Below are 24,202 nucleotides of genomic sequence, written 5' to 3'. Positions count from 1 at the left end.
CTTCCTTTCCTTCTCTCATCTTCTTCTATTCCCCTACCGCGCCCAACCATTGCTCGTCGTCGTTGTCGCCGTCGTTCGCGGTATATATTTTGTCGACTTTTCCCGTTGTCAACATTGATATCCGTGACAACCACCATCTCAACTGTTCGCAGGCTCCTCATTCGCTAGATCAGAGATTGTTTGTCACAAATCATCCGCCTGCAATCTCTCGAATCGTTCAATCCTCCCTGTTCTTCCCCTTCCCTTCATCGGCAGCTCGTTGTGTATAGGTCCGCGTCAACGTCGCCAGTCACTTCCCCATAAGAACTTCACCCGTCTATTTTCCTCATCTGGTTCTGATCGCAGGACATGTCATTTTCCCAGAGTACTCTTAATCAACGCTCATATCCAAATCAACCACACCGTCAGTCAAAAACGGTCGAATACCACCTGCCTTCAAGAGCGTCTATCCAGGAGTACCAGGCTCTTCTCGCTGACCACGCCGTTGAAGCAGCCAAGTCCTCGGCGTTCATTCCTTCTAGGCAAGCTCCTGCACCGCCGTCCCATTCCGCCTATAGATCGAAGACTCCCACGGAAACTTCGCTTCCACCGCCCCCCGCATCCGCCCCTGCCCCTACTCAAGGTCGAGTGCGAAACTCGCTCCAGAAACCACATCCAAGAACTCGTAACAACAGTCTGACCACTCCGCCTGTCATAGTAGAACACGATCCCTTCGCCGCGAACGTCAACGAACCACCGCTTGCGCAACATCTGAAAACACATAAATCAGGTTCGATGGCAGCCGGCACATCACCCCCGCCACGTCCATCTCGCGCCAACACGGCTAATCTGAATGACATCATCCCCAATCCGTCGCAGCTAGCCGCACGTCGATTGTCAGTACCAGCCACGCCCATGTTTGAGGATGGCCACTTCTACGCCGATCCTCAGGAGACTCTGCCATCAGGGCCATCTAATGACTATACCAGTTCGGCGCCCCCAAGCACTAATACGAGGATCAGGTCACGTAGTGGCACAACCGGTAAGACGAAGAAGGGTGTTCTGGGTATGATGTCGGAGATGTTCAACACGCCAAAAAGGGTGGAGATCAGTACTCCGTTCGATCCTGTCCATTTGACCCATGTTGGTTTTAACTCTTCGACTGGCGAGTTTACTGGTCTACCCAAAGAATGGCAACAGCTTCTTCAAGAAAGCGGTATTTCGCGTTCAGAACAGGAAAAGAACCCCCAGGCCGTAATGGAAATTGTCAAATTTTACCAGGAAGGTCATGGCGATGTTTGGGATAAACTCGGGAACGTGGGTGGCAACCAAGACGTGTCTTTCTTACAGAGTAAATTGGAAGAAAGTTTTCAAAACCCTGTACGTTTTACTAACTACCCCCCATATGGTGCAACCAAATACTCACACTCACAATTGTCTAGCGGTCGCCGCCACCTCCTCCGAAAAAGCATGGTGCCCAGTCGACGACACCATCTACATCTGTTACCTCTCCTTCTTCATATAGACCTGCTCCTACACCGCCATCTGCGGCCACTCCGGCTCTGGATCGTTCTACATCACAGCGCGCACCAACCAAAACTACTAAAACCCCAGACCTCGGTCGCGCCAATACTACTCGTGATCGCCGATCACCAGCGCCAGGACAAACTGCCTCTGGACCAACTCTAGGCAATCAGCAGAAAGCCCAGTCGACAAAACCTTCGCCCGTGTCATCATCTTCCGACCTTCCCTTGAAGCAGCAACAGCTAACAGCTTCCCCCGCGGTGAGGGAAAGATCTGATCCTCGGGCCCAGAATCAAGCCCCTAGTCCTGCTGCTTCAAGTCTGGCGAAGGTTTCTGGCGTTGCCACCCCACGCCGAAGAGAGAAGAAGGTCGACAAGGGGAAAGAAGAGGATATTGTCAAACGCCTGCAGGCCATCTGCACAGATGCAGACCCCACTAGGTTATATCGCAATCTCGTTAAAATTGGACAAGGGTACGTTTGTTAGCTTACATTTGTATCCTACTCATCTGAGATGGACCCTTAATTTTGTTCAGTGCTTCGGGAGGTGTATACACCGCGTACCAAGTTGGAACGAACCTTTCCGTGGCCATTAAACAGATGGATCTCGAGAAACAGCCTAAGAAAGACCTCATTATTAACGAAATTCTCGTCATGCGGTCATCCCGTCACCCCAATATCGTCAATTATATTGACTCATTCTTACACAAGAATGACCTGTGGGTAGTAATGGAGTACATGGAGGGCGGCTCTCTCACAGATGTTGTTACCGCCAATTTAATGACTGAGGGACAAATTGCCGCTGTATCTAGGGAGACCTGCCAGGGACTAGAACACCTCCACAGACATGGCGTAATCCATCGTGACATCAAGAGTGACAATGTCCTGTTGAGCATGGTTGGTGATATCAAGCTCAGTAAGTGTTCATGAACATCTTTTGTTTCATAATGAGCCCCTTTTCCATCTTTCTTCTCCTGATGATTTGTTCTTCTGTTTTTGAGCCAAGATCACTAACATGTGTTACATTCATCTTTTTCCAGCTGACTTCGGGTTTTGCGCACAAATCTCCGATCCCGCACATGCAAAGCGCACTACGATGGTGGGCACGCCATACTGGATGGCTCCAGAAGTCGTGACCAGGAAGGAATATGGCCCCAAGGTGGATATATGGAGTTTGGGAATTATGGCTATCGGTATGTTCTTTATGAATGTCACATAATTCTTTATCTTTGAATTGATGCTAATCCTTCGCTTATCGCAGAGATGATTGAAGGGGAACCTCCATATCTGAATCAAAACCCACTAAAAGCTCTTTATCTCATTGCCACTAACGGCACTCCTACCATCGCCAATCCTGAGAATTTGTCTCCTGTGTTCAGCGATTACCTGGCGAAGACATTGGAAGTCGACGCTGAAAAACGGCCCAATGCTACTGAGCTCTTGCAGGTTAGCCTACTTGAAGTTCTGTAATGCGAAGAAATTGCTCATTTTTATTTTTTAAAAACTTTTAGCATCCCTTCTTCAAGCTTTCAGAACCTCTTCGGACGCTTGCCCCGTTAATCAAAGCCGCTAGAGACATTGCAAAAAATAAGTAATCCCTTTCTCGCCATCGCCTGCATCTATTTGTCCTATGTCATCCCACGCACTCCACTTTTTTCATCCAACTTCATTTGTATCCTACATCTATTTTGTTCTTGTTGTTTTGTGTTAGTTTTAAGATATCTGGCTGTGATGAAATTCTTTTAAAAATACCTATCTTCACGTTTCTTTTTCCCCCTTTCTTTATTCTCCAACCCCATATCATTTTTCCCGCCCGTTACCCCCTTTTGATTTTTCAGCGTTGTTATCTTTTCGGTTTTGTTTTACTTTTTTTTGTTGGGAATTCCGTTCAATTTTTTCTTCATCAAGAACGGTGTAATACCTTTTTGTTTCCTATTTTCTTATTACCCTTTCTTTTTTTATATTATCTCGATGTTTGATGTTCATGCACACGTCAGCTCCTTCTGGACAATTTCTACCCTATCTTACGAACACATCATTGTCAGCCAAACGAGAATTATTATTTAGAAGAAGTAATTCATATACTAGTATGTGTAAGTTCGAAATCAACAAAATTGCCAGTTGGATAAGGGAATGTATGTGATTTGTGCGACTAGGTGCCACTGGTATGCAGGAGGTCCAATTAAACTTGACCTTTTTCATTTGTTAATTGCAGTGCAATTCAAGTTCAAATGAACAAGTGTAGATTCAGTCCATGAGCTTGTAATGAGCAAAACCAGTAACAATCTTATATGGGTTCCCCTGACATCATTCCGAATCGTGATAAAAAGTATAATCATCGTAATCATCATAACAAGGTGTTGAAGACACCTCTTCATCGGTTTCTTGTTCTTCATTGACGAAGCCTTTCTCCGCTTCATCCCAATCAACGTTTCCAACAACAACACTAACGGTGTTTATAACTTTTTTTGAGAGTCTTGTGCATAATCTGAACCTGACATTCTGCAGTTTTGCATCGTTCTCACACCTCCACGTAAGGCAATCTAATAAACGTTTTGTAGAGATTGAAGTGTCCATATCGTATTTATTCAAATCGAAGTCGGTGTCGACAACGGTGATTGAGTGGAGACTGGGAAAGGATATCGCAGAACTCGGTCGTTGTGGTTCAGAAGGTATCACAGGTAACGTGGTTTTCAGCGCCGATAAATAATTGGGCGTCGGCCTGAGAGCCAATGCCTCTAGCCTGGGTAAACACCCAAAGGTTTGTAGGATTGTTTGGGGTGATAAAGGATCGGTCCTAGTACTATCCCGAATGCGCAGTTGAATAGTTTCTTCCAGAGGCAAAGCATTGAAAAGCTCAGTTAATGCTTGATCATAATCATCCAGTAGTGACCAGTTGCTGTTTCCTCCAGTGGAGAATGACAAAACAGGATACTCGAGGGGTTCTCTGTGAAATTCCAATTTGTGGAGCTCGAGAACAGAGTCGCTATATACATCAATTTTTAAGCCAAATCTGCCTGTCGATAGAAGTGGAAGAGTTACGTCCAGCTGTAGTGGTCTTGTGTTCCCTTCAACTACATATGCCATGGTCGAAAATAATTCATGGTGAGTAGAAAGATTCAGTAAGTTTGCTTGTTCACAGCAAGCAATATTCAAAACAATCGTAGGTGGAAAAGAAACGCCTGCTAAGAACATTTCAATTTGTTTCATAGATGAAGCCGATATGGATAAATTTTGTAGATGATGAAAGTTGATTTTTTCGGTGAGAAGTGTCCCTCCTGGATGCTCAGGAAAAGCATCCTTCAGAGACAGGCTGTGTAATAGTGGCATATTCTTCATGGCATTCCAAAATTGTGTCAGAGTGGGTAGGCAACTGTGCGGGATATCGCTAAGCTTCAGTTCGGTGAGTGTATTGGGAAGATGTGCTTTCCAATTGAAACCAACGCCTATCATTTTCAAGCTACGTATACGTTCCATTTCGTGAAGAGAGTCGTCTGGAACTTGTAGCGGCACAAGAGGGTTGTATTGTGGGTGATAAGCGCGTGTTAGCAAGTTTACTTCCAGAGAAAATGATTCGAGGCAAGGTAGAGATTTTGGTAAAAGCGATAGGATATTTCCTATTTCGCAAGATCCATGGGTCAATGCGAAATTGATCTCACGTATTCGGCTTGAATGCTGTCGAAGTATCTTCGACAGTGAAGCGATGCGCTGGTTGGACGCAGGCTTATGATATGGAAAGTTGAGAGTGAGGTTCGACATTTTGGACCTAGACAAACATTCTTCAGTCCAATGAGGGGAAAGGAGCGGAGGGCTGTCCCAGAAGGAAGGGGTATCCAGAGCTACTCCTCGCCACCGGCGACAGACAAAACTTAATTTGACCCATTGGGTAAACCGAGAATCTTGTCGGACAATGTGGAAAACCCTACTGAGAACCTCAGGTGGGAGCTTCGCAATGGGAATCAAATCGTTTCGACGGGTCTTCAATTCTCGAATTTCTCGATCAATAGCTTGAACCGCGTTATCCGTCGAGTTTTGGTCGCTAGTTGAAGATAAAGTCACTGATACAAAAGGGCTCACTAGCAATCACACAGTTAAGCCATCGTATGAACAAACGCCAACGAAATAAATTACCAGATGTTGAAGCCAGGTCTGTCATAATTGATGCCTAACAAAAGATGGTCGTGAAGATGGAGGTTTAAGAAAGACATGTCGGGTCAAACCAATTTACCCACGAGCACCACGGGTACCCGTCGACTTCGAGGAATGACTTTTGGTCATCTCCGCATACGGTACTTTCCACCAATTTCCAGCGATGTATCACAAGGCGAACCCGGAGTTTCATTATGTGTGCATAAAATATATACAGGACATTGATAGTGAAAAGATTCCATTGCAGAGATGTGAGCCTCCTCTTTAAAAAGGAAAGAAGTCATACCCATCCGAGTCATAGATATCAAATTCATACGCGTACTCATCATAATAGTAATCTTCCTCTTCCTCTTCGTCAGTGAATCCAAGTTCATTTTCATCCCACTTGACCGCTGGCACAATACGTTGCAGTCCAGAGACATCAACCTGGGTGATTCGACTACACATCTCCAGCTTGAGTTCTCGAACCTCCACTCCACGTTTCTTCCTCGCCTTAAGAGCGTCTTCCAAAGACTTTAGTGGAACTTCGAATTCCAGATCGACATTGCACAATGATACCGACCGCAATGCCGGAAACGTCGCCTGTGCATGGTGGGATCTGGTAGACCGTCGGTTCGGTAAAATGTCCCCTAGTGCCTTCACAAGGAACTCTGTTACAATACCGGACGCAGTCACAGATCGCAGCTGGTTAAGGGTGCCAAAAGTGTTTGTTAACGCGCTTGAAGACATCGAGTGGTAGTTTTGGTCCAAGCGCAACGCAACGGTTCCGTGTAGTGGCATTGCAATAAAAACGTCGACTAACATTTTGTCTATTTCTGCGACAGATATGTCGGTGATGAACCCAGAAGTTAATGTTAAGTTGAAGATCGGATCCAGTCCAGATTTCGTGAAATCACTGTCGGAGAGTACCTCTGAGAACGCACGAAACCTAAGGCCGGGTGTGGGATAGGAGGATCGGACCTCGAAGGTGCGTATCATCGGTCCACGGGCTTTCTTAGGTGCAGCTAGGAAGGTCGATGCCCAGGATGTGATATCAGAGAAGTCAAACTTCGTGGTATGGGTGCCTTTGCAATCAATATGAATATGTGCTGTTTGTGGAAATGACAAGTAGCGCAAAATATTGCTGACTTGTGGTGTCGTGGCGACAAGGGATAAGATTCTGAGGTGTGGCAAATGGATAGAGGATACATCAGAAAACAATAAAGTATCAGTATCACCATCTGTCAGGACATTGGATAACTCCAACAATTCGAGCAAAGGCATTTTCTGCAAAGCTTTCCACAGTATGGTTACGGTCGGTCGGGCAGATGGAGGGACGTCGTGAATTTTGACATGAGTGAGGTTTTGTGAAACCAACGATTCCCAATTGATAATAAATCTCGTCAATTCGATTCTACGCAAGTAATCAGCCGAGGAAAGAAATTCGAGGGGAAGTTCACATCCTGGCTCCAATGCAGGATCGATTGACTTCCGCATAACGGTGAGCCGAATAGACTCTAATCTGGGCGTTAACTTGGGCATTTCTGAAAGAAATTTTTGCATGGTGGGATGATCGGCATTTGTTAATGAAAGGTTGGATATACGTGACGATTGCGCAAGGGCCAGTGTGGTCGACTCCCGAAGCTTTCGACTGTATGACCCGGCTGCGCTAAAATCGCACTTTACAGTTAAACTCGCCATTTTTGAACGATTTAGCATTTCTTTCGTCCATCGACAGTATCCAAGAGGAAGGGTAGACCAAAGTGAAGGATGGTTCAAGGCAACACTACGCCATGTGCGACATACGTAACTGACTCTGATCCAGGATAGCACTGTGGTGCCATAGAGTGGTGAGTCTTGACTCAAAAACCCAAAGATTCGACTGAGCAATTCAGGAGGTAGCCTTGAAATCGGCGAAAATGTATTCCTTCGGGTCCGCAAAGATAAGATAAAATTTTTATGTTTGGTGACTTCGGCGTCGATAATTCTGAACGCCTCTGTCGCACTCATATCGTCATTGACGACAGCATACGCAGCTTGATAGTCCATTGTCGGCAGCTTTGCTGAGATAAGAAGAAATATAGTTTGTTAGTGAGCTATTGGAGGTAGTAGGTTTACAAAGTAACGAACGTATACAGATCAATGAGCCTGGCGCTTAAGTGTCGCGAGGTGTTTGAGTTCAAGCTGCAAACTAGTGCCCCTGATATTTTCTGAATATCTATAGTGTTCTTTGTCATATTATTAATAGTATTAATAGTAAATTACGTAATTTATCACTGGCCACGTTCATTTACACAGTTTGGCTCTCGCGTCCTTCGTCATGGATTCATCAGATTTGTACAACGTGAAACAACAATTCACTCTGAGTAAAGACTTTCATATCTAATCAGTCCTTTATACCCACAATACTTACATTGCTTTCTATAGGCGCATTTCAGGCCTTAGTGAATCAAGACCTACCGGATGAATCTTCTCCTAACTACATACCTGCGTTAATCTATAAAGCGCGCTCATACATTGCCCTCAACGAGCCAAAGTCTGCTTTGAATCTAATTCCCGAAAATGCTGAAAACGTTGCTGTTAAGGCTGTCGCATCCCTGGCGCGTTATGTCATAGCAGAAGGATCCAGCGATGTGGAATCAACCCTCGAAGAGCTCCGGGATCTGTCTGTCGAAATTGAGGGCGATGATGTGGAAGGTAGTGAAAAAGACAAAGCATTAGTCAGAGTTCTCGCAGGCACGGCGTTTGCGCGTGCTGGCGAGATAGAAGAAGCTTTGGAAACACTGGGCTCTGAAACAGAAGATCTTGAAGCGTAAGTCTCGCATCTGCTCTATAGGCATTGCAACTAAACTATGTCAATCATGTTTAATAGGGTCGCTCTGATAGTCCAAATATACCTCTCTATCAATCGACCCGATCTAGCCAAAAAGCAGTTCGACCGTTCCAAACGTTGGGCAGAGGATGACCTCCTATTGCAACTCATTGAATCGACAGTCGGCCTTGCAACTGGCAAGGACAATTACTCTAACACAAGTTCTTTCTACACAGAACAACTCGGTAACCCTTCCTTAACCTCTCCTCATTTATTGACGGCAAGAGGAGTTACGCGTATACTTCGGGGCGAAATTCAAGAAGCCAAATCTGATTTGGAAGAATCCCTTCACCAACAGAAGGGGGATGCAGAGGCTGAAGCTGCTTATGCAGTCGCAACTGGCTTAGGATCTTCAAAACGATCAGAGGCTGATGACATATGGGCGTATGTATTCTCTCTTTCAATCCGTCTTCCATATTCAATTAATGAATTGCAGGAAATTGGCTTCTGAACATCCCTCGCACCCTCTTGTGGCGGACGTTAACCAAAAGGCGGATATGTTCGATCAATATGCATCAAACTTTACCGTTCCGCCGCAAGCAGGAACAGTCTCTGCCTAGGTCCAACATAGGCACTGGAGGATTTCACTATACCTAGATATGTATGAATACCAGGTTTGCTGAACCAAATGTTTATTCTGTAATTTTTCAAATCCCGGACACTCTGTTATTTTTATTCTTTGGTTAATTGACACAGCAGCCTGTATAAATCATGCTGGTACGTTCATTTTGGTCTGTCAATGCGACATATCAAGCGAGATGACACCCAGCACCTTCCCACGCAAGATTACGGACTCCGGAGTAAGTCGTGTTGCTCTTTCCTGTTTTCTATGTTTGATTTGTACCACTGGCATTGATGCACGAGATACCTACGGCTTCTAGTTTCTTCCCGGACTCATTCCATTACTAAAGTCCTGATGGGCTTTTAACAACCACCACTTCGACTTTTTGACGAATTAGTAACTTGGGAAGCCGAACAATCAATTTTTACATATTGTATCCGGCAGCGAGAGCTTCCAAATGAAAAACGCATTGCTGTCGTCGGGAGACGGACAGGGATCGTAGCAATAGGCTGCATCGCGGGGCTTATTCGCCTTAAGTGCTTTGGCAGTGGATCACTTGTTCCCCATAGGGTGGGTATTAAAGATAGACTTCATTCAGCCTGTCATTATAGTTCGGTATCCGACTTGGGACGTGAAAACGTATAAATGGACTAGCCATTCTCACTGTCTAGCTTGCACCCCTTAACCTCAACCATGGCCAGCAAACGCAGTTCTGTATTTCGCATGTCGAGCACCAATACCGTACGCGCATATTCATTTTTAATCCCATCCAATTGTCCAGACATCTTTGTAGGCTAACGGTTCGGCTGCCAAGTCCAATGGCGCAGCAGCTATCGACAAAGATTTCCAAGCTCCTAATAGCGTAAACGCGCCAAAGGTTCTGAAGGAGATACGCGAGCAGGTAAAATAACAGTGTCTGCGATTAGTTGACACGTAAAGTAACTTAACAAATCGCTAAGATCAAGAAAGGGTTGCCCGTCAATCTCAATACAACCACTGTGGTGAGTTCATTGACGCAAGCTCTACCCTGCATTCTGACCTATCTCCGCGTCAGTCTGCGATCATTGATCTGGTCCGGCATAAAGAGGCTCTTGACGACAGAAAGCTTCTGGTGAGCTCATCTCGTCTGTTCATTGATGTTCAGTTGCTAACTGTGTATAGCTTGAACATGCGCTTTCATTCGTTTCGAAACTTGAGGACGGCACACTGGCTCGTACTCTGAAGGATAAAATTGTTCAATTATGTCAGTACTGTTTTGCCACCCTTGAAATTTATGGAACAATTGATTTGATGCTGTACAGTGTACAATGACCTGAGCCACCCGCCTGCTACAAGCATAAGTAACAAATACGCCTGGCGTACCGCTGATGGTTCATACAACAATATCGATATTCCTGATTTGGGAAAGGTACTCCTGGTTTTCTTTCCTACGGAAATTATCTTGATGTATCCTTTGCAGGCAGGTACACCATATTCGCGCTCTGTCCAACAAAGCCATCCGTTGCCCCGAAATCAACTTCCTGATGCGGGATTGATTTTTGACACGTATGTGGTGCTGATTCTGTTATCTAATAAATCTAATGATTATTATTCTTTTCGTCCAGTCTTCTTAGAAGAGAAGGGGTGAGGAAGGTTATTTGGATAATTATTCATTTTTATTTACTTTAAACTTCCCCAGTTTGTGAAGCATCCAGGTGGATTATCTTCTTTAATGTTTTCCTTTGCGGCTCTTGTTATTCACAGGTACGTGGATGCCTCAGTCAGTCTATTTCCATATCAGTAAAAGCCATTACAACTACAGCGTGTTTCGCACGTCGCATCGGGACTGGAATATCAACGAAACCTCTTCTTATGTTGATCTTGCCCCTTTATATGGGAACAGTCAGAAAGATCAGGATCGCATCCGAAAGCGTGATGGATATGGTACTTTGTATCCTGATGTCTTCGCCGAGGACAGGTTGTTGCTTCTCCCACCTGCTGTTTGTGTGCTGTTGGTCCTATTCAATCGCAACCATAACGTAAGCCTCTGCCCAGTGTCTTCAGACGTTTGATGCTTACTTCTTGTTAGTACATCGCTGCCAAGCTCTTGGAAATTAATGAGCGAGGAACCTATGTGGATCCCGCCACGGTCTCGATGGATGACCCAGCATCAAAGGCAAAAATTCTGGCACAAGAAGAAGAAATATTCCAAATTGCTCGCCTCATAAACTGCGGATGGTTCGGAATGAGTATGCAGCTTCTGATAAACTTCTACGCCCATTTCTTACCTTTATCCTAGTTGTGTTCTCTGACTACTTCTCCACCATTCTTGGCCTCGTGAGAGATGGGAGTAGCTGGAGCTTGACGCCATTTGACGTGTGTTTTATCTTTTCTGGGTGGAAGCAGTATTCAACTTCAAACACTCTCACAGGAAATCAGGCTTGATGATCATTCATGTTTTGAAAGAGGGAAAGGTAATCAGTGCAGTGTGGAGGTGCGTGCCTTCAGGGTTCTACTACCATGATTCTCTCAATTATAGTTTATTTGAACTTGTAGTTCAATTGTTTATATCGTTGGCATGCAACGACTAGTCAAGAAGACGAACAATGGACCTCCAAAATTTTCGACCAGCTTTTTGAGGGAAAGCCGTCAGATGAAGTCACTGTTGACGATTTCAAGACAGCTGCGATGCGAGCGCAAAGAATGCAGCCAGATATTACTCACTGGACATTTGGAGGGTACACTATCCATACTAATATCTTTTACTTGCAAAAGTTCTGATGTGCTATACAGCTTGCAACGGAAAGCAGATGGTTCTTTCAGCGACGATGATCTCGCCAATGTTTTGCAAAACGCCACAGAGCACCCTGCCGGTGCCTTCAGAGCTCGTGGAACGCCATGTGAGTCGTATCTAATTCAAGTGGACGTCATTGACATCCTCTTTACGGAACAGCCATCATGCGGCTCAACGAAGTCATGGGTATTGAACAAAATCGTAAATGGGGTGTCTGTTCCTTAAACGACTTCCGCAAGGTAAGTTATGCGTATCATTAGGTTCACAGTCAGACCTGAACATAATTCGTAGTATCTAGGTCTTAAACGTATGTACCGATGTTGGGAGTTAATGATATTTTTTTTTTAACTTACTATGGTTCTAGCATTCTCAACATTTTTGGAATGGAATTCCAATCCCGAGATCGCAGAGGCTGCGGAGAAGCTTTACGGCAACATTGAATATCTTGAACTTTATGTTGGATTGCAAGCGGAAGAAGCTAAGCCTCTCGTAGATGGTGCAGGTCTTTGCCCAGGTATGTTAACCATGTCTAACAAATGATTCTGGTACTCATAAAATATAGGGTACACAATCAGTAGAGCCATTCTCAGTGACGCTATTGCTCTCACTCGTGGAGACAGATTCTTTACTCATGACTTCACCCCTTACAATCTCACAGCATGGGGCTTCGCTGACTGTCAGAGAGATCCCAATGCTTTTGGATTTGGGAGCACTTTAGGCCGTCTCCTTTTGCGCGTACTTCCAAACAACTACACAGAAAACAGTATCTATACTTTCTTCCCTCTTATGACTCCAGAGTCTATGAAGACCAATCTGACCAAGTTGGGCGTTGTTGGTCAATATGATTTAAACCGCCCTCAGCCTAAGTCTACAACAATCTCGGTTGAAGGACACGCCCGTGTATCGTCAATTCTCAACAACACAGAAGGCTTCGTTACTCCCTACAAACAAAGAGTGGATCGCATACTTCGCCAGAACAAAGGGTAATTTGCCTGTATTTCTTGTATCTGGGTGGAACACAGTTGACGTTTATTGGGTTAGATTCTTCCCTATCGAGAGCGAGCAAGAACAACGGGCAATAATCTCTGCATTATGTGGTGGTGCTGATCTTTCCGATGCAATTGGCAACTACTTCTATCAGTCGACGAAGAAACTTATCAATGCAAATTCCTACAACTTGGTAGGAGGAAAAACTTCCGGCATTGACATAGTAAAGCAAGTTTTGACGACTGTGCCTGTTTACTGGGTAGCCACAGACTTGGTAAGATTTTCTTATTTGTCAAAGGGGAATGTTTGATAAACATTTCATCTTCCTTTAAAGGCGGGCATCCAGCTTAGAACAACCAAACACAATGGACCATACACTGCGGCGGAGCTGTACGCTACCCTCGGGGAAATTTATGCGCAAGTCTTTTGATTTATTTTTGTCACTCAGTTGTTTATCTGTCATTTAGTTTCATCTTCTTAGACGTCGAAGCATCAAAGATCATGGTCTTGCAGGAGAAAGTGAAATCCAGTGTGCATAAACTGTTAGGTTTAATCAGGGAAAAGCTAGGTGGAGCCGTCGGTTCAAGGGTATATGATTAATTGCTCTAGTTTGTGACTCATTTGGAACTCACATGCTTATTGTAGATGTCAATTTCGGGCATAGTCGGTACAGTATCGACTATTCTCAACAAAAAGCAAAAGACGGAATACAATGATATCGTCAAACGCCTATATGAACTCGGGCATTCCACTGACAAACTTGCCAATACTATTCTTGCTTTGATGGTTGTCTCTGGCGTTGAGCTTTCCTTAGGTAAGTTTCCACAGGCATCTATCCTCATACAACACTAACATACTTGTAAGCTGCAACCAACACTGTCAATTTCTATGTCGCTTCTGAGCAGGCCACAGCACTTTCCAAACTTGCTAAAGCAGCTGAAAAGGACACTCCTTTCCATGGCTATGTCTATGAAGCTTTGCGTTGGTGGTTTTATCAAAATTTATTTTTCAATCTGCTCAATGACATTTAGGTCTTGACCCCACCTTCCGAGGTGTTTTCCGTAAGTTTGACTGCTTACTTCTTGTAATAGCCTCCCATTCATATATTGTTACACTTTACAGGCATCTCCACCAAGGATCAAGTTATTGACGGTCAGAATTTCAAGAACGGTGACCGTGTGTTTTTGAACACTGCTTCAGCCAACGTTGATGTTAGAATTTTCAAAAATTCCCATTTCATCATCCTCGCTGACATTAACGCTCCACGCCTTAGGAGTATGCGTTCAGCAACCCCACTGCAATCGATTTGAACCGCTCAACAAAAGGCAGGCTGTACCCTGATGGGGTGTTCAAGTAAGTACCTTATTTTCACATTCCATCGGTGATCATTTTGACTGGCTTTCCTTTTTCAATTAAGGTATCTTGGGGAAGACCTCACCATTAAAGTATTTCATTTAGATTGTTTAGGGTACCATTGTATCTGATCCTCGCTTTTTTGCCAGATTGTATCTCAAATTTTGCGTGGAATTTTCGAGTTCGACAATGTTCGCCTCGCTCCGGGACAGTCCGGTGTTCTGCAAAGGTACTGTTATTTCCTGCAAGCTATACTTTGAATGTATTAAAGTAGATGTGCTGCATTCATAGATTCAAAAACCACACTCGCCAGGAGTTATGTTATGCCTATTTGGACAACACTCAACTTCCTTCTGAATGGCCAACTTCGATGTCTCTCCAAGTAAGTTCGTGTGGTCCGTACTTTTTGGCTGCATACTTACCTTGCTGTTTGAATCAGTTTGATACCCCTAAGTGATGACTATTCATGATACCCCTGATATTGACCACTTTGCTCTGTGGGTGTATGCTATGACCTTATATATACGCTTGCTCCGAGGAAAGATTGATGTACAGTTATCTGGGATGTAGTTTATGTTATTATGAAATTTCAATCCACTTTCTTACTATCAATGCTGTGTGAAATACGTGTCAGCAGTGATTCTATTCGCTGTTGGCGCCTTTCAATCTCCTCCAACCTGCTTATGATTGCAGATTCTTCCCGACTCTCTCCGGTGTCCTCCTCTGCCGCGTCTTTTATTTCTGTTGCGGTAGATATATGCTGAGGAGGTTGAAGAAGATCGTGGCTTCCTGATATCAAAATGCCTTGTTCGGATGGAGAACTCTTGTCGCCAAATTTTTTAGATGGATTTGAAATTGAGGGCATTGAGATATCAGGGGCAAGATTTTTGTTCGACGCAACGAAAGAAGTTAATCTTCTCCTCGTGGCGGGACCATAGCTAATTCCTGAAGACATAGCAGGACCTTGATCCGTGATGTGATCATCTTCAACCAATAGCGGATTAAACACTTGTGCCAATGGACTAAAGTTTTCGTGATTCATTGCAGAATTAAGTCTTGCACGCGCTTGTGGAATAGGTTTTGAAGGAGAAGAATGCCTCGGCATTCTCTGGGGTGATGTTGAATATCGAGGCATTCTCCCTGGCGAAGATTGTCGAACAACCCTTCCTCTTCGAGTCGAGTGTCCTGATAAACGTCGTTGAGAACGAATGGAAACCCCATTACCGTTATCGCCAGTGTCCAATGCACTCTCATTCCCAAATTCGTCTTCCAGATCGAACACCTGCAATTACGTGAGCTTAACATATAACCCAAGACACCTTCCTGGACGCACGGCATCAATGTCTGCATCGGCACCTGCCAGACCCTCAAAAAAAGCTGTAGGGGGTGTAAGCTGGGGCTATTCCATAGATCAAATCAAGGGCCATACTCATTCTTTTTAATGAACGTGGGAGGGTATCAAATGCTTTCTCTGCCATATGAGCGAGCGTCTCGTACAAGTTGGTCGTGCCTGCCTGCTTCGACTGTCGCTCGTAAAGAGAAATTACTAACAAAATAGGAAAACTTGTCAATCTGCGAAATTTCGGTCAACCTTAATGAAACAGCTGTACAGGTACTACATGCCTTATCATGAAGACATTGACCTAGCAAGGATAAATTTTTTGTTGAAAAATCATAACATGAAAGACACACTTTGTGAAACCATCGTGGAGAAAGGATATAACTAGCGGGTAACATGATGCAAAGCGCTATCAAGTTGACAGGAGGTTGGTATGAAAATAATGAATCTGCTTTGACACTAAAAAGCAGGTTAATAGATGTACAATCAATTGACACATCACGATTTACCCTTCTATGGTAGAAACAGCTTTTCTGAACATGGCCTAGACACCAGAAATTTAGAGATGGTTAATGCGTTCAGAAAATAAACAAACCAACCTCTGCTGCAGCATCTTCATTAACCGAAGCAAATGTATTCGAGAGTATCTATCAAAGTTATTGATTGGCGAAGAGAGAGACATATTTATCAAGACGTACGGATACAAGTACTGCAAAGCAAATTCAGCATATACAAGAAAATAGAACAAACATAAAAAACAAACCTGTTAGCAGGAGTGTGTTGCTTAGGCATGCATACGTGACCATCAATACAGGTCCGAAAATTGGGTGAAATGTGGCTTGAGACCGTGTAAGGATAATTAAGAGCTAGATATATGCAACAAAAGGGCTCACTGGCTCTGTCAAATCCACTGGCGTCAAGCCCGAACCAGAGGTCAAGCATCCACCACGCTATCAATCTATACATACAACGGCTTATTAACATGCTACACGAGGTACTAACAGTTCACAAACCCTGCACTGTAGCTATATGAAAATGTATTTAATGCCAATAACCATCAAATGCAGACCGACACTTACGAAGCATCATCACGACTGAGACTGAGGGGTTTCAAGTACGTTTAGCAGAGGAAACCTTTCTATCCACATGCAGTTTTACTTACGTCCATAATGCATATAAAAAACCACAAAAACAGAAGGCCGCAATAACCATGAGAAACATGAACTGCATGATCATTGCACGTAGAGATAGGACCAGCAAGCTGTCCTTGAAAGTGACAAAGGCCAGCCTGTAGAGGAAATAATCTATGAGAAGGTGGCTGCTAGAAGTATAAACAACATGTACCTTGGAAACATGAGACACGCAATGAGGGCAAGAACATCAATCCCAAGTATTCGGGCCCATGTTTCTGTTATTGCATCAGACCAAGTAAAATACTTGCGTTTCGAGCGTACTATGATGATAAACGCCATATAGTCGGAGGAATGTATATATGAGAAAGGTTGTAACTGATTGATCACAGGTGAGAATTTCGATCTATTGATTTATGAAAGTTTAAACCGACCAAAAGCCAAATCAAATCCGTTCTTGGTGACTCATTAGAAATGCAACCACTGAAGATAGTTCATTTTTTACCCATGTTCCTTTGAAATAGACTGGCGTGGTTCAATTCAATTAGCCTCGCAACGCGTCAGTAAGCTGGAGCGACCAACCTTTGATACCATGTTCCTGCATAGCTGCAACCTTTTCCAGAGTGAAACCCAATGCATAGACCATGAACAAAACTTCAGATGCATTAATTCGATCCCGTTCATTGAATTCAATGGCAACAACGAAGAGGATAAACAAAATTAGGAAGCTGTGCTTGACTTGTCAATAAAACCAATGTCAGTTTAACCAAAGGGGAACATGCTTTAGATAGTCAAGCACAGAACGTATTGAGGGTACTTTGAGACTACATGAAGATTAGCAGTGCTTCCTTCTACTTAAGGATGTAACCAACCGATAATGATCCAATAATGGGGCTTTGTGAGGGTCGTAAAAATGAATTGGATTTCGTTTGTACGTCTAGAAAATACTCAAAAAGTATGTGGGTAAAGGATCCGAGAAACATACATCTGAAAGAATAGAGTGACTGCTTTGCGCTTGATATACACATTTTCCACTGACAAAAGAAATATCACAGTTGGCAAGGTTATTGAGAGCGAATGAGGTTGTACTTACGACCAAATGGCATCAATAACCTTTTGACATGAAGAACTCTTAATGAATCGCTTTGATTTGCCCAATATGGCCATTTCTATGGCGTTACCAACATGATCTTCTAGATCATCATCCCTTTCGTCTCTTGCCCGGGTAATCAATGCTGCATCTACTCCAGAGTAGACAGGCCAACTTGTTGTTAGTGCCATTGTAAGATGCAGAAGATTGTTGGCGTTTTCGCGGAAAACTCGTGTTGCCAAAATTTCGCATAGATTGGCTCGAGACTGCGACAATGACATTGTAGCCACGTTGTCATCACGGATAAAATGTACACAGTTGATTAGAAAGCAAAATACGACGGACAGATTGCCTTCGTCTTGAATTGCAAGGTATTTGTCTACCAAAGGGCGGACAAGGGTGTAAGTTAGGTCTGGAGATGTGAGCTAATCAAATTTTGAATCAGACAAAGGAGTTAGAAAAATGTGTGACAAGATTACCGAAGTATACGTCAAAGGTGTGTCTAAAGTCAATATTTTAGTATCATACGTCCAGTTCAAAGTCTCAATAACAGACCAATATAGTGCTAGGGGCATTTATGGCTTGACGATTCAATTCGAAACTAGTCAAGAATATGCATGCGTACCATAACATCCTGAAAACAATATAAGTGTATGTATGTGAAATAAACGCTAAATACCACACACCGCACGAATCATGTGTATTATGGGATACACCGGGGTTGATGCTACCTGTTCGCTAAGACAGTGTCAATGTTGTTGATCTGAGACTGAAGAACGAAGAGATTTGAGGACTAACGGGCTCAACAGCGGCTGAAGCTCAGGCTGCGATTCTGACATTATAGTTGCAAATTGTGCACAGAGGAAACATGGACGAGTGTCTGTTTATAAGGATTAACTTAACGGTGATGAGAATATATCAATCAGTGTTGAACACACCGAATAAGGGCGGCCGAAGCGGAGGAATAGCGAAAGCCCCTCAATCACGTCAGTACTGATATATGACTACCTCTGTGAAAGAGAATTGACAAGGTGTTGACAAATTGAAGAGATTAAAAGGTGTGATATCGTCAGAGGTCCCTTACTAGAGTGGAGAAAGAGAGAAAGCTCGGCCAAGAATGGCACTTGTCAATTTCAGCTCCGACGCACGCGTTGTCGCGCGTTGTGGGCCTGTGGCACAAGACACCTGACCTCCTTTGCCGCCATCAATAGGGAATCCTAGTCTCTATTGTCCAACTCGCCTCTCAGAACTTACCAAAATGCAGGCAGGTCCCAGAACTCCAGGAAGTACTCAGCCGCCTGTAAAAATATATAATGCAGTATACTCATCAGTCCAGGTAATGTCGTCGCTCCGTTATCACCAATGCCTTTCTGACACGGTCGCGTCTTGTTGGTCACAGGTCTATGAGTGCATGGTCCGAGGTATTGCAGTGATGCGTAGGAGGAACGACTCCTACGTCAACGCGACACAGATCCTTAAAGTGGCTGGAGTCGACAAAGGCCGTCGTACGAAGATCCTTGAGAAGGAAATTTTGCCTGGGAAACACGAAATCGTCCAAGGTGGATATGGCAAATATCAGGGAACCTGGTACGTGTTTCCTTTGTGCTAACCAGAAAACGCGTAACAGTCTTTTCTCTTCATAAGGATTCCGCTTGAAAGGGGGCGTGACATTGCACTTCAGTATGGTGTCGCGCCTTTATTGTCGCCTTTATTCGATTTTACCCCGACTACCAACTCTCTAGGTGCTCTACCGGTTAGTGCCCCTACTGGTACTGCATCTCCTCGCCCACTGTCAGCGTCGTCGTCATACTCAAGTATTGGCGCTGCTGGCAATTATATGGCAGCTCTTCCCTCCTCGCTTGCACCACCTCCCATCATGCCCGGTTCCGCTCTTCGCTTACTAAATCAAGGTAGAGCCCAAGGACTGTTCACGCCTTCCACATCTGGACAGTCTGGCCTTGTTCAAACTAGATCTTCTGGTTTTATCTCTCCTGGTCCATATCAATCAGGGGCCTTCTCCAGCTCACAGACACCTCCGCCGACTGCGGGTTTGAAAAGAACTCACTCAGAAGCTGATGCTGAATTTTTGAACATTCCGGCTACAGGTCTGTTGGTGCTCATTTTAAGGCTTCAACGGTATACTTACATCGGTGTTACACCTAAAGATTATACACATTTATCAAGGCCAGGTTCTGTTAATTCCCAAGCAAATGGAGATGAAAACGCATCGCCCGCCAAACGCCCTCGTACCAATTCAGTTCCCCAAGAAACAAGTTCTTCGCAATCTACCAACTGGATATCGCGGCCACAAACAAATCATCCAACCACATCACAACAGAACCCAAATGGCACGCCTCGACCTTCCAGTTCTATGTCTACTACCAATGGCACTGCAATCAAGGCGACAAATGCATCTGAAACCGACGTACAGCGCACTCGATTTGCCTCCAAACCTGCCATGCCGCGTCCAGGTGAACCCGTTTCTCACTACAAAGATAGTCGGCGTACAGCAGTCATTGCATCAATTTGCCAACGAGATGATTCATCTGTAGTCATTGATCTCCTTCGAGAAATATCATCCGACCCCTCTAATCCCGACCCCTCTGGCAATGTCGACGTCGATATTGTGCTAGATGATCAGGGACATACTGCTCTTCATTTAGCAGCCAGTCTGGCTAGACAACAAACAGTTGAAGCTTTGAAAGAGAATGGGGCAGATATTCACCGCGGCAACTTCTTAGGAGAGACACCTCTGATTCGAGCATGCCTTGCCACAAATAATAGTGACCAGCAATCCTTCCCGATCCTCGTCGCTAGTCTTTATCCATCCATCCATACCCTCGACACCTCTCGGAAGTCCGTTCTTCATCACATCGTCTCCCTTGCTGGTGTCAAAGGTCGTGCTAGTGCAGCGCGATATTATCTTGAACAAATATTTATGTGGATTGTACAGCAGCAGGGGGGAGACTTCCGATCAATCGTTGACCTCCAGGATGAACATGGTGATACGGCGCTGAACATTGCTGCCAGAGTAGGCAATCGAAGCTTGGTCAGGATCTTACTGGACGTTGGTGCCAATCGAATATTACCCAATAAATTGGGCTTGCGACCTGGTGATTTTGGAGTGGAAACTGAAGTAAGCATGCCGTCCACGGACACACACGTGAATACGTTGATTTAACGACTTTCAATAGGAATTGAGTGGTGGTCCTCGCGCAGAAGATCTTTTGGCATCATTGCGCTCGGGGCCTCCTCCAACAGTGCAAAAAAGCCAAGATGTAATCGCAGGTAAGCCCTTGTCCTGCTCTATACACTTTCTCTTTTCTAAAACAACCTACACATAGATATGACTACTATGATCCAAAACCTTAGTGCTGAGTTCCAAGGAGAAATCAAGACCAAACAAGATGCCCTCGATGTAACACAAGCTCATCTACGTGCTGCTACCCGTGAACTTTCTGAACAGCGGAAACAAATACAATTGTGGCAATCACGCTGTGCTGAACTTGACCAAGTCAACCAACGTGTCCGAAACGTTGAGAGAGCCATCGGGGATGAAGATTCGTTTGACTGGACAGGGCGGACAGATTTGGATGGAAATGATGGTCGAGAATCAGCAGGACCTGCGTTTCAGTATCGTGGTGCTGGTTCGACGATGGTGGGGATCGGTGGATCTGTCGACATTTCTTTTAGCGTCGACTCAGAGCCTCCATTGCCAACTGCCGATAGCGTGGCGACTTTGATTAAATTGAGAAGATTGAAGGCCTGGCATACACGGATGGAAGAACTTGTCAAGGCCCGGTTAAAAGGCCTGCAAGGCGCCACTGCAGAAAAGGAGTACCAATGCAAGAAAATTGTTGCTCTGTGTACTGGTCTCCCCATCGACAAGGTCGAGGACGTAAGTGAATTTTTTGGTATCTACTTCGTGTCCCTGATATTTGCTTGAAGATGCTTGACAATCTTGTTATTGCCCTTGAAAGCGAAATATCGGTTATAGATCTTGGTCGAGTTTCGGGTTTTATGCAAAAGGTATGTCTCAACCTATCCCATAATCTCACTATTCACTTATCCACAATTTCCAGGTCCGGGACGGTACTATATAGTCTGTTTGTAATTTTTTATCACTGTATATTATATGGCACATCTGCAACCTCAGCATTGTTATTTAAGTAGTATAATCGCATGGTTTAGACCTCTTCCGGGGTAAAGAGTTGGAAGTTACGATTATAAGTACCAGATACGAGCATGTTGCCGTCACTAGATATATCCACTGACATGACCTTTCCAGCATCTGTTGTCAGTCTTTTCAGCAACTGCCAATCATCCGCGCTCCATAGTTTCACGAATCCGTCATATCCAGAGCTAGCAAAGAATAATCCTGATCGGTAACGCCATTCTTCTTCTAAAGTGGCATATTCTTTTTCAGGTACATCAGTTTTGGCCTCGCTTTCGTCAGTGCCGTTCATGCTGATGTCTGGAGGAGTGGGTCGTTTGAAGTGAAGGTCGTTAGAATGGAAAAACTTCACGTCAGACACATTGGAGACGTGTGCGGGGATGGTATATATGGATTTGATCGCACGCATATCCCATATGCGTATCGTGTCGTCTCCGGCCCCTGTGGCTACTTGGTAACTGCAAGATAGAGAATATCTTAGTGGATAGTTAAAAATGCATGATATCAAATCCTAACCCAGTAGGCGAAAATGCCATCGAAAAGATTGGTTGAATGTGTCCATCTAGGACCATGGCCGTCCGTCCTGTTCGTAGATCCCAGACTCTCCCAATGGCATCAAGCCCACTAAAAGTAGCGGGGATTATAAACACAATGCATTTAAAAGCATACAAGCTGCCTACCCAGAGCCCACCAGAGAGCCATCGCACTGGAATTCGATTGAGTACACTTCTTTTGAATGACCTTCTTGGAGAAGCAATTCTTTTGAAGAATTGACGTCCCATAGCCTCCATGTGGTATCAAAACTCGCACTAGCAACATAGTCGCCGGAAGGGTGAAATGCGACGCGACAGACACGACCCTGATGACCTTTTAATACCGATATCGGACTGTCACTAAAAACCAGATCTAAGTAAAAAAAAAGCCAATAAGAGTGTCAACGTCAACAATGTACCTGTTTAACGACCACAAGTTCACGCTGCCCTCGCCACCCCCACTGACAAGATTCACAAGGTCTTCCCCTTGTGATAATGTCGCTTGGGGATGCCATGCAACGCCTCCTACGCGATCGCTATGCCCTCGTAGAGAACGGATGGGAGTACATGATGGTACATTCCATAATTTCACCGTCCCTGACCAACTCCCTGTTGCAAGAATTTGATTATTGGGAGCAAATCGTACTTGAGAAATGGGACGTTCGTCGCCGATTTGTGAGCCCATGTTTGAAAATCTCTAGCGATATAAAAAGTATGAGTCGAGAATACCTAATGAAAATGTGTGTATCGCACTTTGACTTCCGCAAAGACCTTTTTTCGAATGTCAACTATGCGCCCTAGATCCATTTTACTATCTATTCGCTGCTGGGCGATCCGCTTTTGAGCTCTATAAGAAAAGACAAAAGGATATGGACATGGTAAGCACCTTGTCTGAGTTGACCTATCGGTAGCAAAATCCAACCTGGGAAGAGAAAATTCTGCTATCCGTCTTCGTGCTTCCAACAATTCCAATGAACCCGGAGAATAGAATTCTTCCTCCTGGAAAATAAAGTGGTCAGTAACGTCATGACAGAGTAGCATTGGAGATAGGCACCTCCTCCTCGCTATCATCAGAAGACTCTTCATCAACGTGCATAGCATCATCTCCTCTTGCAGCGTTGATTTGAGAAAGAACATAAATTAAACGGTCTCGTCGATCTGCAGCCTGTAAGAACGTTTGTTACAGTGGACAGTCTGACTGATGATTCGCTTACTCGTTCTCCAAAAAGTGTAATGGGCTCCCCTATTTCTCTTAGTCTGGCTTTGACGCGGTTATCATCTGTAGGAACGGCCATCGTTCGCGCTTTCTTCTTTCTCTCCAGTTCATCGAGAATTACTTTGTTTTCTAAACGGGCTCTTTCTGTGCCCAAGTAGTTGCCATCATCCATCAAAGTATCTAGAGTGAGTTCTGCCATAGTTGCCGCCAATGTCTGAGGCAATAATCGAAGGCGACAGAGTTGTAAGTGGAACGAACAGTTGGAAGACTTGAAGGTGATGGCTCACTCAACGAGATTTGTGTTTGGCTGTAGGATGATCAGCAAATACATAAGCACAATGCCTTTCTTGGCCAGGCGGATGCAATTGGTCATTGGTACACGGCGGGACCTTCGCCACTGTTTTTTTGGCGTCGATCGGAGTTACAAATAAATACGTTTAGATTTACAAAATAAAACCAAATTTAATACTGAAAATTAGCATCCGTCGGCGATGTGTTTAGCCGCGTTAAAAATCACAAAATAACCAGTGCGTCAATGAGTCTC

The 24,202-nt window shown here is 44.4% G+C and overlaps 7 protein-coding genes across 7 annotated transcripts; 4 read left to right on the top strand and 3 right to left on the bottom strand.

The window, feature by feature from the left end:
* Nucleotides 1–348: 348 nt before the first annotated feature.
* On the top strand, nucleotides 349–3,096 carry JR316_0007976 (Serine/threonine-protein kinase SMU1; the record flags this gene model as incomplete). The annotated part of the gene is made up of 6 exons (XM_047893696.1): nucleotides 349–1,359; nucleotides 1,422–1,975; nucleotides 2,038–2,417; nucleotides 2,542–2,694; nucleotides 2,763–2,947; nucleotides 3,013–3,096. The coding sequence occupies 6 exons, from the start codon at nucleotides 349–351 to the stop codon at nucleotides 3,094–3,096; spliced, it is 2,367 nt and encodes a 788-aa protein (XP_047747011.1).
* A 712-nt stretch (nucleotides 3,097–3,808) lies between these two features.
* JR316_0007975 (uncharacterized protein) lies at nucleotides 3,809–7,171 on the bottom strand (the record flags this gene model as incomplete). The annotated part of the gene is made up of 4 exons (XM_047893695.1): nucleotides 3,809–5,577; nucleotides 5,633–5,666; nucleotides 5,730–5,793; nucleotides 5,937–7,171. The coding sequence occupies 4 exons, from the start codon at nucleotides 7,169–7,171 to the stop codon at nucleotides 3,809–3,811; spliced, it is 3,102 nt and encodes a 1,033-aa protein (XP_047747010.1).
* Nucleotides 7,172–7,949: 778 nt separating this feature from the next.
* JR316_0007974 (Coatomer subunit epsilon-1) lies at nucleotides 7,950–9,061 on the top strand (the record flags this gene model as incomplete). Its single annotated transcript, XM_047893694.1, has 4 exons — nucleotides 7,950–7,995; nucleotides 8,057–8,441; nucleotides 8,502–8,885; nucleotides 8,938–9,061. 4 exons carry the CDS (start codon nucleotides 7,950–7,952, stop codon nucleotides 9,059–9,061), a joined length of 939 nt encoding a protein of 312 aa, XP_047747009.1.
* A 695-nt stretch (nucleotides 9,062–9,756) lies between these two features.
* JR316_0007973 (Linoleate 10R-lipoxygenase) lies at nucleotides 9,757–14,633 on the top strand (the record flags this gene model as incomplete). Its single annotated transcript, XM_047893693.1, has 31 exons — nucleotides 9,757–9,804; nucleotides 9,857–9,964; nucleotides 10,023–10,064; nucleotides 10,118–10,174; nucleotides 10,225–10,306; nucleotides 10,365–10,471; nucleotides 10,523–10,608; nucleotides 10,668–10,686; nucleotides 10,742–10,806; nucleotides 10,865–11,081; nucleotides 11,132–11,291; nucleotides 11,342–11,418; nucleotides 11,474–11,536; nucleotides 11,599–11,780; nucleotides 11,836–11,942; nucleotides 11,996–12,075; nucleotides 12,128–12,143; nucleotides 12,201–12,350; nucleotides 12,399–12,819; nucleotides 12,878–13,097; nucleotides 13,158–13,213; nucleotides 13,291–13,411; nucleotides 13,469–13,637; nucleotides 13,688–13,804; nucleotides 13,855–13,884; nucleotides 13,946–14,034; nucleotides 14,097–14,176; nucleotides 14,241–14,268; nucleotides 14,326–14,405; nucleotides 14,468–14,558; nucleotides 14,616–14,633. The coding sequence occupies 31 exons, from the start codon at nucleotides 9,757–9,759 to the stop codon at nucleotides 14,631–14,633; spliced, it is 3,186 nt and encodes a 1,061-aa protein (XP_047747008.1).
* Nucleotides 14,634–14,765: 132 nt separating this feature from the next.
* Nucleotides 14,766–18,574, bottom strand: JR316_0007972 (uncharacterized protein; the record flags this gene model as incomplete). Its single annotated transcript, XM_047893692.1, has 18 exons — nucleotides 14,766–15,458; nucleotides 15,510–15,553; nucleotides 15,606–15,722; nucleotides 16,111–16,162; nucleotides 16,262–16,353; nucleotides 16,409–16,473; nucleotides 16,529–16,540; nucleotides 16,595–16,615; nucleotides 16,678–16,803; nucleotides 16,860–16,923; nucleotides 16,970–17,023; nucleotides 17,080–17,101; nucleotides 17,151–17,170; nucleotides 17,228–17,373; nucleotides 17,739–18,160; nucleotides 18,291–18,336; nucleotides 18,361–18,369; nucleotides 18,534–18,574. 18 exons carry the CDS (start codon nucleotides 18,572–18,574, stop codon nucleotides 14,766–14,768), a joined length of 2,046 nt encoding a protein of 681 aa, XP_047747007.1.
* Nucleotides 18,575–18,993: 419 nt separating this feature from the next.
* On the top strand, nucleotides 18,994–21,838 carry JR316_0007971 (Start control protein cdc10; the record flags this gene model as incomplete). The annotated part of the gene is made up of 7 exons (XM_047893691.1): nucleotides 18,994–19,071; nucleotides 19,135–19,322; nucleotides 19,380–20,871; nucleotides 20,930–21,023; nucleotides 21,080–21,633; nucleotides 21,684–21,764; nucleotides 21,818–21,838. The coding sequence occupies 7 exons, from the start codon at nucleotides 18,994–18,996 to the stop codon at nucleotides 21,836–21,838; spliced, it is 2,508 nt and encodes an 835-aa protein (XP_047747006.1).
* An 84-nt stretch (nucleotides 21,839–21,922) lies between these two features.
* Nucleotides 21,923–23,857, bottom strand: JR316_0007970 (U4/U6 small nuclear ribonucleoprotein Prp4; the record flags this gene model as incomplete). The annotated part of the gene is made up of 8 exons (XM_047893690.1): nucleotides 21,923–22,367; nucleotides 22,426–22,533; nucleotides 22,590–22,802; nucleotides 22,862–23,139; nucleotides 23,196–23,289; nucleotides 23,365–23,441; nucleotides 23,497–23,607; nucleotides 23,657–23,857. The coding sequence occupies 8 exons, from the start codon at nucleotides 23,855–23,857 to the stop codon at nucleotides 21,923–21,925; spliced, it is 1,527 nt and encodes a 508-aa protein (XP_047747005.1).
* Between the last annotated feature and the right edge of the window lie 345 nt (nucleotides 23,858–24,202).

Source organism: Psilocybe cubensis, chromosome 7 (genome assembly GCF_017499595.1).
Source record: "Psilocybe cubensis strain MGC-MH-2018 chromosome 7, whole genome shotgun sequence".
NCBI classification, from domain to species: domain Eukaryota; kingdom Fungi; phylum Basidiomycota; class Agaricomycetes; order Agaricales; family Agrocybaceae; genus Psilocybe; species Psilocybe cubensis.
This window is presented reverse-complemented; position numbering and strand designations above follow the sequence as displayed.